The sequence below is a fragment of the Callospermophilus lateralis genome, chromosome 6 (assembly GCF_048772815.1).
Source record: "Callospermophilus lateralis isolate mCalLat2 chromosome 6, mCalLat2.hap1, whole genome shotgun sequence".
Lineage (NCBI taxonomy): Eukaryota > Metazoa > Chordata > Mammalia > Rodentia > Sciuridae > Callospermophilus > Callospermophilus lateralis.
In genome coordinates, this window is record NC_135310.1 from 110,123,444 (window position 1) to 110,136,249 (window position 12,806).

The 12,806-nt window shown below is 32.5% G+C and overlaps 1 protein-coding gene across 2 annotated transcripts in view; it reads left to right on the forward strand.

Moving 5' to 3' along the window:
- Supt3h (SPT3 homolog, SAGA and STAGA complex component) overlaps window positions 1–12,806 on the forward strand; it is a 458,490-nt gene that overhangs the window by 309,006 nt on the left and 136,678 nt on the right. For both annotated transcript variants that reach the window (XM_076860132.2, XM_076860134.2), the window contains exon 6: window positions 5,928–6,067. In XM_076860132.2, coding sequence (XP_076716247.1) covers window positions 5,928–6,067 — 140 coding nt within the window. The remainder of the gene's footprint in view (window positions 1–5,927; window positions 6,068–12,806) is intronic.

Here is a 12,806-nt window from a genome sequence, read left to right on the forward strand (position 1 = left end):
TGGAAACAGGGAAAATGAAAGTGTTCTGAAAGTCTTGCACTGAATTGTGGGTAAGACTAGGAAAAAAATATTTTATTGGGGAAATGTTACCTCTTGTTAGAAGTATACTTGATAATTTCTTTTAAATAATAGTTTGAACTATATTGTTTAAATATGTTTAAGTAATGGGTCTAAGTAGAAGAAAGGGAGGTCAACATTATGAAAATGGAAAAATAGAAGGTAACCATGAAGAAAATGGAGAATTTTTTACAATTTTAAATTAACATAAGAAAATGGAAGGATTAGCAACATAACCAAACCAGTAAAAATAAAGGAAAAGGAGAAAAAATGTAAGATAAATGCTAAACATGAAGAGAAAATAATAAAAATCATTTGTACATTGGTCATCATATTAAATGTAAATGGATTGAATTCTTCAATTACAAGACAAATTGCAAACAACAGCAAAAAAATGGGAAGCTCAAAGTTGTAAATAATGAAATGAACAAATATTACCAGGAGGGACAATATTAACATGCAAGATAAAATTAAATATTAAATGCTCCAAAAGGATAAGGAAGAATATTATAATTGTAGAAGACACAAATTTTGGAATAGTAGACCTTAACAATAAATTAGCAAACTATCAACATATGCTTACCTCCCTTGTTAAACTGACCTCTACAATGAAAACTATAGAAAACTAAACAAAGGAACTGAAGTTGAAAATATTGCATGTAAATGGAAGGAGACCCTCAGGGGTATACAAAATTACATACAAGAGGAAGTGAGGGGAAAGGGGGGAAAATATAAGGGGGAGAAATGAATTACAGTAGAGGGGGTAGAGAGAGAAGAAGGGAGGGGAGGGGGGAGGGGGGGATAGTAGAGGATAGGAAAGGCAGCAGAATACAACAGACACCAGTATGGCAATATGTAAATCAATGGATGTGCAACTGATGTGATTCTGCAATCTGTATACGGGGTAAAAATGGGAGTTCATATCCCACTTGAATCAAAGTGTGAAATATGATATATCAAGAACTATGTAATGTTTGAAAAACCAACAATAAAAATTACTTAAAAAAAATAAAGAAAATAAATTATGTGGGCTGGGGTTATGGCTTAGCGGTAGAGCACTTGCTTCACAATTGCGGGACTCTGGGTTTGATCCTCAGCACCACATAAAAATAAATAAGTGAAATAAAGATATTAAAAAAAAAGAAAATAGATTGTGTAAAAGTACTGGTTTTACATAGATTATCAAAGAAAAGGGAATAAAAGTAAGTTTTCACTTATCAGATAAAAATAATTATAATGACAGTGTGTGGTAGAATGTAACAACATAATTGGTAGTACAAATTGGGACACTTTTTTTTGGAAGGTAGCCTGAAAATATGTTTAAAATATAAAATGGAAATCTCAACTGCTTGGGAGGCTGAGGCAGGAAAATCACAAGTTTGAGGCTACCAGGACAATTTAGTGAAACTTTGTCTCAAAATGAAAAGGGCTCGGGATATATCTCAGAGATTGCTTCCATAGCATGTACAAGGTGCTAGGTTCAATCTCCACTACTAGAAAAAAAATACACATACACATATAATTGCACATATATAAAGACATACGTGTGTACGTGCATATGTGTGTGTGTATAATTTATTTGATTCAGATTTTTCCAAAAACAATGACAAAGGTATGTGTATGTGTGTGAACATGTGTACATAGCTAAAAGATGTTTCAACATTATTAATAAAAACCAAAATTGAAATTAAAAAAAAAAGACAATATCTCCCAGATTCTTGGATAGGCATAATTAATTTTGTCAAAATGGCCAAAAGCTCTGTACAGATTTAATGCAATTCCTATCAAAATTCCAATGATGGTATTCATAGAAATAGAAAAATCAGTCATAAAATTTTGAAAAACAAGAGGCCCAGGATAGCCAAAGCAATCATTAGCAAGAAAAGTGAAGCAGGAGACACCAGAATACCAGACCTTAAGTTATGCTACAGAGCTGTAGTTACAAAAACAGCATGGTATTGGCACCAAAACAGACATGAAGCCCAGTGGTACAGAAGAGAAGACACAGGGACAACCCACATACAGTGATTTCATACTAGACAAAGGGGCCATAAACAAACGTTTGAGAAAAGATAGCCTCTTCAACAAATGGTGCTGGGAAAACCGGAAACCCATATGTATCAAAATGAAATTAAACTCCTATCTCTCACCCCATGCAAAATTCAACTGAAAGTGGATCAAGGACCATTAGACCAGCGACCCTGCACCTACTGGAAGAAAAAGTAGGCCGAACTCTCCATCATGTTGGCTTAAGAACCAAATTCCTCAACAAGACTCCTAAAGCACAAGAAGTAAAATCAAGAATCAATAAACGGGATGGTATCAAACTAAAAAGTTTCTTCCAGCAAAGGAAACAATCAAGAAGGTGAAGAGAGAGCGTACAGAAAGGGAGAAAATCTTTGCCACCTGCACCTCAGATAGAGCATTAATCTCCAGGATATATAAAGAACTCAAAAAACTTAGCACCAGAAAACAAACCAACCAACCACGAATAACCCAATCAATAAATGGGCAAAGGAACTGCACAGGCACTTCACAGAAGAAGAAATATGACTGGTCAACAAATATATGAAAAAATGTTCCACATCACTAGCAATTAGAGAACTGCAAATTAAAACCGCTCTGAGATTCTATCTCAACTCTAGTCAGAATGGCAAGTTTCAAGAACACAAGCAACGATATATGGTAGCAAGGATGTGGGGGAAAAGGCTCACTCATACATCACTGGTGGGACTGCAGATTAGTGCCACCACTCTGCAAAGCAGTATGGAGATTCCTCAGAAAACTTGGAATCGAACCACCAACTCACAAATGGAACTCACTCACTCACCCAGTTATCCCACTCCTTGGTATACCCGAAGGATTTAAAATCAGCATATCATAGTGACATAGCCACACCAATGTTTTTAGCAGCTCAATTCACTAAGCTATGGAACCAACCTAGGTGCCCTTTGGCAGATGAATGGATAAAGAAAATGTAGTGCCCATACACAAGGGAATAATATTCAGCCATAAAGAACAATGAAATTATGGCATTTGCTGGTAAATGGGTGGCACTTGAGACTATCATGCTATGTGAAATAAGCCAATGCCAAAAAAACCAAAGGTGGAATGTTCTCTAATATGCAGATGCTATCACACGATAAGGGGGCAGGTGAAGAAAAGAAATTCATTGGATTAGACAAAGGGGAATGAAGGGAAGGGAGGGAGAATGGCAATACGAAAGACGGTAGAATTAATTGTATATAACTTTCCAATGTTCACATTTGCATAAGTGCAGTGTAACTCTACATTATGTACAACCGAAAGAATGGGAAGTTATACTGCATGTATGTATAATATGTTAAAATATACTCTACTATTATGTTTATCTAAAAATAACAAATTAAAAACAAAATAGATACGCTTATAACTTTTATTACCCTGGAATGTCTGCATTATTTTTTCCAAAATGTTCACAGAACATTTACAAAAATTCTTCTTGTCAATTGATCACAAAGATTACCTTTACAAATTAAGAGTATATCTTTGATAGTAATCAATTCACTGATGTTAATTCAATACAATTCTAAAAAATAATAAAATCCCAAAATCTTAACTACTTGGAAATTAATAAATGTATTCCTAAGTAATATTAGGACGGAGACAAGTATTTTAAAAAGCAATGAATAGCAAAATGTTTTGTACAATTATCTGTAGGATTTAATGAGAGCAATCCCGAGTGTTGAAATAGGGGAAACTTGTCAATTTTAACTATCAAAACTAATAAAATTAGGAACAAACACAACAAGAAAGGAAAATGTAATTGAAGGGCATTAAATATGTCAGTTTATCCTAAATTAAGTTTTAAAAAGTTTTTTCCTAGAATTTTGTAAAAATATGCTTAGGTTTCTATGGGGGAAATAAATGTTCCTATGTAGCTAGGGATCGCATAAAGTAGAAGAATAACAGTGTATATAAAGGGTTGCGGTTGAGGCTCAGTGGTAGAGTGTTTGCCTAGCAGATGTGAGGCACTGGGTTCGATCTCAGCACCACATAAAAATAAATAAATAAAATAATTGTATTGTGTCCATCTACAACTAAAAATCTAAATACATTAAAAGATATTTTTAAAAATGTATATAAAGCCTGTGGTGTCACTGAAGACTAAACATAAAGATGAGAGAAACAAAGTAAAAGAATCTAAGATATATAAGAATTATAAGATGTGGCAAAAGTTTTCTAAAATATAAAAATGTATATTAATGGTACTGTACCAGTGATACTGACTGCTAGAGAGAAAATAAAAGTGAACCTACAATATCACTATACACCAATAGATTATAGATGGATTAAAGATGAAAATCAGAAAAAACAAGACTTAAAATCTGAAAAGAAAACTTAGAACTTTACATATACAATATATAGGTGTGGAGAAAAGTCATCTTAAATAAAAGACGATATGTGACCATGTAAAAATGTTAAAACTCTTCTATTGCCAAAGATGCCCCCAGATCCATAGAAAAATGAAGGGCTATTTTTCACTCACTCACATTGTAAAAGGAAAATATAAATGAGCCCTTTTAAATTAGCAAGAAAAAGACCAGAACAGTTGAAAGTGAACATTGATTAAAAATAGAGAGTAAATAGGGGCTCGGGATAAAGCTTCATACAAAAGGCCCTGGGTTCAATTCCCAGCACCACACACAAAAAAGGTGTGAGAGAGAGAAAATATAAAGGCTTATTCAGATAACTGAGAAAAATGAGGAAATAAATAAATTGATTGGTAATTAGGGAAAGTAAATTTTACTTTTCCCATGGCAAAAATCTAAATCAAAATGTGTGCCTGTCAACAGGATTGGTTGAAAAGCTTTGGTGTATATATACCATAAAATATGGTGCAGACCTTTTAAAGGAATCTGAGCTATACCAGTAGGCTGGGAGGGAGTTTTTCTTTCCCATCAACTAAGAAACATGAAAAGAACCCTTTTCTAAAAAGAAAAAGTAAATAAAGGGTTTCTAAATGAATGTGTTTATATGAGTATAGGAGCAGGGAAAAACATGGATGTGTGCAAACTGGATGGTTAATGTGGGTCATATCTATCTGGAATTTGAGATTGGCTGATAAAAGGGAAGAAAATGGGGACATTGAATTAAAGAAAAACCACTTGAAGAGGCAACATTTCACTTATGGATATTTATGAAAACTTTTGAAAATAAAGTTTTTAACAAAAATAATAAAAGTGAAGAAAAATGATTTATGGACCTAAGAGAATAAAGTGAATCCTCATATCTATATAGCTATTAAAGCACATTTGATCCATGAACTTTACCTTGTTAAATTGTTCAAATATCTCATAATTATGCTTTTTAATAAGTTTTCCTTTTTGTTATTCATTTGTTATTTGTTTTGCTGTTATCTTTGTTGCATAAAAATTTATGTTAATTCTTTTATTATCGGATGCTATCCTACTCTACCTCATTTAGTGCTCTTGGTCATGACTACATTTTGTAACAAAATGTTACTAGTGACTGTGTTTACCTCATATATTCTTACTTTTCACTTTTTTCTATTATTTGTTTCACAAGTATCTACTATAAATAGTATATAACCGTATTTTTTTCCGAATCTTTAAAAAGTAATCATATAACCCTTTCTCACTTAACTATAGTAATTAATAACTTGATTTTATTCTTTTGATCTGATTGTGATGTATATAGATGATTTAATTCTATATGACTTCCACATTTATTTTGTATACAAGAATTCTCCTTTCAAAGATAATTGTGAAAGAATTCCAATTCTGAATTTCATGTATTTAATAAATGCAGTGGTTGATGCAGACAAACTTACTGAGACTATTTTTCTTTCTTCCGTGATATTCATGAAGATAAACTAAGTGGCAACAGTAACACAAACAAAAGACAAAAAATTGCTCAGGACTTTCTCAACTCTATTGACCAGACAGGAGAACTTCTGGCAATGTTTGAAGATGATGAAATTGATGAAGTTAAACAAGAAAGAATGGAGGTATAGTACATGCTTCTCTTTTTACAGTAATGTAACAATCATCATGGTGCTTGTATATTTGGTTCTTGTATTCTTCAACTATTTTCTGAAATCCCCAAATCAATTGTTTTATGTCTCATGACCGCAGTATACGGAGGAGTAAGGTCTGGAGAAAGATTCAGACATTTCCATGGCAGCAGAATACAACAGACACTAGTATGGCAATATATAAATCAATGGAAGTGTAACTGATGTGATTCTGCAATCTGTATACGGGGTAAAAATGGGAGTTCATAACCCACTTGAATCAAAGTGTGAAATATGATATATCAAGAACTATGTAATGTTTTGAACAACCAACAATAAAAAAAAATAAAAAGATTCAGACATTGCCTTTACAGTTGAGTTCAGGAAATAGATTAGTGTTTCTCTGTTTCTTTAAAAGTGAGTAGGTTTCCCTAATCTGGATCTGACATTTGCTGGGTTTTATTTCATTAAAACTTGTATATAATTAATCATTTACTTATTTTTTTGTTATAAATTATCTAGTTGTATTTGGGCAGAGGTAATTTTTACTGCTTTTGTTTTGGCCTGTAGAGTGCAGAGATGTTTTTTAGACTGTTTCTTATAGGCTGTGGTCAGCCTCATTAGTCAAGATAGTATCTAAAGCAATTGCATGTTTTATATCACTGTAACACAAAGTTAGTGACATATATTTGGATTCCATAGATTTATTGTAACAATGAAGAAGAAAACATATGTCTTCTACTTATTTTAGCTATCTATAAATAAAATTGGTTCTTTAAATATACTTCAATAAATTTAAGAGTAATAATTTTGTCTCCATGCCTTCCAAACTGCAAGGCAGTGGTCTTATATTCTTATTATAATACTTTTACATGTAAGACATCCCAGTTTTTCTCTTTTCTTTAAATTGGGCAAGAGAGTTAATTCCAGAATTCTAAAAGATGTTGCTAAATGCCTACATTATCATACACTTTATCTATACATGCTAAAAATATATTATTTCATGTTAAATTCTGGAGGAAGTCCAATAGACATAATGCTTTATACACTGTAACAACCTTCTTTAAGGAATTAGTATGCTTAGATCATGAACTGTGATCTAAAGGCAATGTTCTTTTAGGTATCAATTACTTTAGAAATGTGTGGTTATCTTGGTTTGGGGCAACTGCAAATGGTTTTAGTTCAACTTTGCCTTGGGCCAAAAACATGCTAAGTTGTCCAAAACAGATGATAAACATGAATTTCTGGTGTCATTATGGCCTAAACAGGATATGATTGTTTAGTGGCATGGTTTTGTTTATGATGTATTATGTAGAGAGAAAGTCTTGTTTAAGCTTTATTTTTAAAATATTTTATATTATAAAAATAGGCATCAAAAGTCATTAAGGAAAGGGTCTACATAAAACAATTAAAATTGAACAAGTAGCTTTTCAAGTTTGATGTGGAAATTTTAGCTAACCAAGCTTGTTTCCCGGAAGGGGATTCCACAATCAATGAGGAAGAGAAGAAATGGAGCATTTTGTAATTCTGAGCTCATGCTTGGAAAATCAAGTCAGTAAGGTACTAGTTGAAATCAATAAAATATTTGGAATTTAAGATTAGAAAAATCTTGAGCATTTACATAGTCTGTATACCACTTCCCTATGTTATATTGGATAATAAAACATCAATAGTTAATAAAAATAGTGGAATTCTGCTTCATCTATACAGTAAGCAAGAGATTAACAGCTTAAGTTCTTATAACTAAAATCTTCTGTAACTCAGACAATAAAAAATAGTTTTGATATTCTACTCATCCATATAACAGAGTGCATCTGAATAAAATGTGATGGACTTGTAGACATAACTGTAGACAGTAGAAATTGGAACTGTTAAGAGCAGAGGCCTTGCCTGCTTCTCATTTGACAAGTTACAGTTTCAAGAGTAAACCACAACTGTGGCAGTCCATCTGAAACCACTTTGGACTCACAGACTGCAATCTCTTGCTTTTAAAGTGCAGTAGAATAATCATTCTTGGCATCATTGAGTGATTTGATAGTCCTCTAAGTATCACTTGGAGTCACAAAAACTATTTACTATCTTCTCCTCTAGAATGTTAGAAAATGGTATAGACCTACCAACCATGCCTACTTTGGGTTCTTTTTGTTGTTGTTGTTGATGTTTCATTAGTTTATGTAAATTAATTTAAGAGAGAAAAACTTTTATAGACATAAAATCTAACTTGGGACTCCAGTTTTGTCCCAAAACATTGAGCAAGCATACAGAAAACCGAATGGCTTATTTGCTATGGTTTTTCAGCTGATATGTGTGTGCCTGCCTTTGTGTTTCACTCCTAATGTACTTCATTATTATTAAGTACTATGTGACATGAAATATGAAAAATGACTTACTTTTACATCCTTTTACCTTGCTAGTTCATCATCAAGATAGCTAATTAATTCCTACCTTGTTCATTGGCCTCCAGCACCAAATTTCGTAACACTTGGGTATATCTTTAGTAGAGATACATAAATATGATCTTTGAAGAGCCTGTCAGATTATCAAATAAAAATTTAAAAATGTTCAGAGTCATTTTTAGTGTCTTTGAAGGACTGAGAAGTATAAGCTGGAAAATGGTAATCATAATAATAAATAAAAATACAGCTCTCTTCCAGCTACCCCTCATTATACCTATTCCCCTCCTAAATGAGGCAGGTGTGCTCTGACGTTGATAATGTTTTGTTATTTCATTTTTTAAATTCTAATCAAGTAAATGGACTGTGTAAACCAGAAGCTTAGAAAAAAGGGAGAAGTATTGTCATTCACAGAACATTTCTACCTAAGATGCTGCTACTCTGCTTATGGAGGAACCTGAGAAACTCAGGTTTACTATTGGCAAAGTAAATTATCTAGCTACTGAGTTTGCAGAGGGCATGTAAACAGTGGACACTTTAAAAACTTAAGTAAACTGTGCCTTCACTCCTGTCTTCAAATTGATTATAAGTATTAGAGAGCAAGAATTATAACTTACTAGAGAAAGTGGTCTTTAAACAGGTTAGGGTGCAGAAAATCCTGTGTCTATTTATGTTAAGTCAGTGGCTTCATACTTTAATCTGGAAAGAAAGCAGAAAGGTGGAAAAAAAATTTAAGGCAGCTTTTTTTTTTTTTTTAAGTAAACCCAGGGGAGCTCTATCACTGAGTTATATCCCCAACTCCTTCTTATTTTATTTTATTTTAAATTTTGAGACAGGGTCTCTAAGTTGCTGAGACTGGCTTCAAATTTGCAGTCCTCCTGCCTCAGCATCCCAAGCAAGTGGGATTACAGTCATGTGTCACTGTACCAGACCTAAAAGTTTTTTTTTAATAACCTTAATATTGAGTAATATTTTTGATGGCTATTTGAATTTGCTTAACCTGAAATGAAATGGCTATCAATTTTTAAAACAAGCTTGAATGATAAAAGAAATTCGCATATTGTTCAACTGTGCCTCAAGTATTATGGGGTTGTGATCCTTAGGGATTTTCCTTCCCAAACTTATGAAATTTTAACAGGTAAATGAACTAGAAAAGACATCAAAGAGCCAGGAGGAGTAAATGGCTATGAAAGTTCTCTGTCTTCTTCTATTTTTCAAGTGTCTTCTTTCTTTTAGTCCCTATTTCTACCTGTGATGATATTTATTAATTATGAAGGAAAGGAAAATAAAATGCTTTTAAAATCAAAGAGTCCAAATATACCTTAAATAAGAATAACACAAAAGAAAAAACACTAATATCAGTTCAGATAAACATTTACAAATATCAAAAAATTAAAAGGTTGATGTAAAAACTGAAACTCAAAAATATTAATAATTTAAATGTGTGTGGCATTAAGAAATTAAGACATGGTTGAGGTTGTAGCTCAATGCTAGAGTACTTGCTCAGCATGTATAAGACCCTTGGTTCAATTCCTAGCACTGGAAAGAAACAAGAGAAAGAAATAAGAAAGAGCCAGGCACAGTGGTGCATGCCTGTAATCCCAGTGGCTTGGGAGGCTGAGGCAGGAGGTTCGTGAGTTCAAAATCAGCCTCTGCAAAAGCGAGGTGCTAAGCAACTCAGTGAAACCCTGTCTCTAAATACAATATAAAATAGGGAAGGGGATGTGACTCAGTGGTCGAGTGTCCCTGAGTTCAATTGCTGGTACCCCCATCCCCCAAAAAAGAAAGTAGAAAGACTAGGAAGATGTATGTAGTTTATATATATACAGTTTTATATAAATATATACACCTATGTCCATGTAGATATAATATATAGGAATGTAAATCATTTGACTAGATTTTTTTCCATATTTTTATTGGTGCATTATAGCTGTACATAATGCTGGGATTTGTTGTGCATACCCTATAAAGACTAGTTTATTTTTAAAGGTAAAAGAACAGTCAGAGGTATATCAGACAGCCCCAAAGGCTTATGATAACAGTGAAAAGAGAATTTAAAGAGAAAAGCTTTTAAATGGAATAAAGACAGTGATTTTATATTACTGAATGATGTTGCCTATATTGAAAATAAAGTAAATATAAATCCCAGAGCATTCAACATAACAAAAACACTTTGGGTAGTTCAGAAAGGTCACAGAAATGCATTTGTGTTAGAGTCTGGAACATACCATCATTCCTGATCTTTAACAGATTGATTCATGGGAAATAAGATTCAAATAAATATCTATCTGCTGAATATGTGTAAATTTTATAAATAAGCAACAGTTTTAAAATCTTATTCAGGTAGCTCCAAAGAGTCCCTGAGGAGTAGGTGGCCCCTACCTAACCCCCACACCTTCTTTAGTCATCATTCTACAGTTTAATGTAATGCCTCTTCATCTCATCAGTGAGGAAACTGTTTGTCTACTGTTTTAATTGATAAACTATTCAACTGTCCATAATTAAGAGTCAACAAAGGATAAGATTCATCAAAAGAGCATATTGCTATGTCTGGTTATTTTAAGGGTAATTTTTATTCAAATGATTTTTAAAGTACTTTTATTATTATTCAGGAAATGCTAATAGAAATACCTCAAGGACTGGATAATTCTAGCTATACAGGGCAGCATTAACATAACTTACTATGTTTTTCTGACCTAGAAGCTACAAAAATGGTAGTATTATTTAGTTGTAGAAGAACTCAAAATTTTACATATAAGATTTAGCTCTGATTTCTATTTGTGACTTTGTATATGCTATCAAGTTATATTTTATCCATATCTATCCTCTTATAGTAAAGGTAAATACAAATCACAGGAGAAATAAAAATAATGAGCATAAGATAACTGCTTGCAATTAGCAAAATTCATTTTTGCCTATAAAATCATGAAGAGTAAGAGGATTGGGCACATACTAACTATTAGTAGAAATGTAGAACGGTAAAATACAAAGTATTTCATCTGATACCACATAAAAAAGATCACTAGGGATAAGTATGAACCACTGTATGCTAATGAATTTGAAAACTTGAAAGAAATGGTTGAATTTCTGAACACATTTGACTTAACCAGAATTGAATTGTGAGTTCAATAATGTTTGTCTAAAATTTCCCTTGGAGAAGGCACTTTCAGTGTTTATTGACATGAAAAATAAAATAGAGAACATTTTCAGGTTTTTATTTTGTTTTGTTTTGTTTTTAGCATTTTCTAATTCTTACCCAGGTCTTTGCCAATACCATTGATCTGACAGGTGGTTGTCAAGGATCTTCTAGGATTTTCTTTTCTATGTGAACTAAGTTAAAGTTATTCTTTGTTTGGTACTTCCATGCATTGTGTGAAAGTAGAGGTGGTTGTGGGATTTTTGTTTATTTTATTTCTGTTTGTTTTTTAATTATTCTCTAGTATTTCTAAATATATAATCTCACATTGTTGCTTTCTGTGGGAAAATGTTACAACAAGATAATTCAGATGACTACCGTCTTTATGATAAAAAATGTTAGTATTACTACCATTTGTCTTTTACCTTCAGAGTTATTCAAAATTCATTACCATAAGTTTTGGGGTGAGATTTAAAAGGATTTTTTTTTTCCCCTCCATGATCCTCTCCTAAGTCTGCTGTGGAGCAAAATACATGTTGGTAGCATTGAAACTTTACTCAGAAATCCAGTTTTTCCTCATCTAAATCAGAACATATGATCTGACATCCACAGGTATCCTTTGTTATTGAGAAGGAATATTTTAAATCAGGATTTGGTAGTAAAATGTAGGAACAATGATTACTGTTCACTTCCACCTTTCCCACATCAAGGGGTAAAGATAGATATCAGCACTACTAACTATAAACATTACTGTCCACCAGTGGTAATACATGTGTGCAGGCCTTTGTAGGGCTGCTGTTTATTCTTGCACAAATAGATTTGATGAACACATACTGATTAAACTGTTCACTTAAGTTTTTATAGAACCAATCAATATTTTGTCTCAAGTAATTTCAGTTCTTTTTAAAATGAAATCCTCTCTTTTAGGATACATTTCAAGGGTTTTCTTAGACATCCAACTTGTTTATAAAACACCTTGGCAGAGAAGAGTTTTAAAATATCATTGAATTTAAGAATACCACAGGATTTACCACTAATTTACATTTAATGTTTATAGTTCTCAAATTGTGGTTGTTGTAATAACCAAACTATTTTTGCCTTGAATATTTTGTGGATTATATTTCCTTATTCTTTCTCCTTCACCCACATTTTCCACAGTAGGTGGGCAGATTGTTGTTTTATAGTCTGGTTTTTATTTATCTTT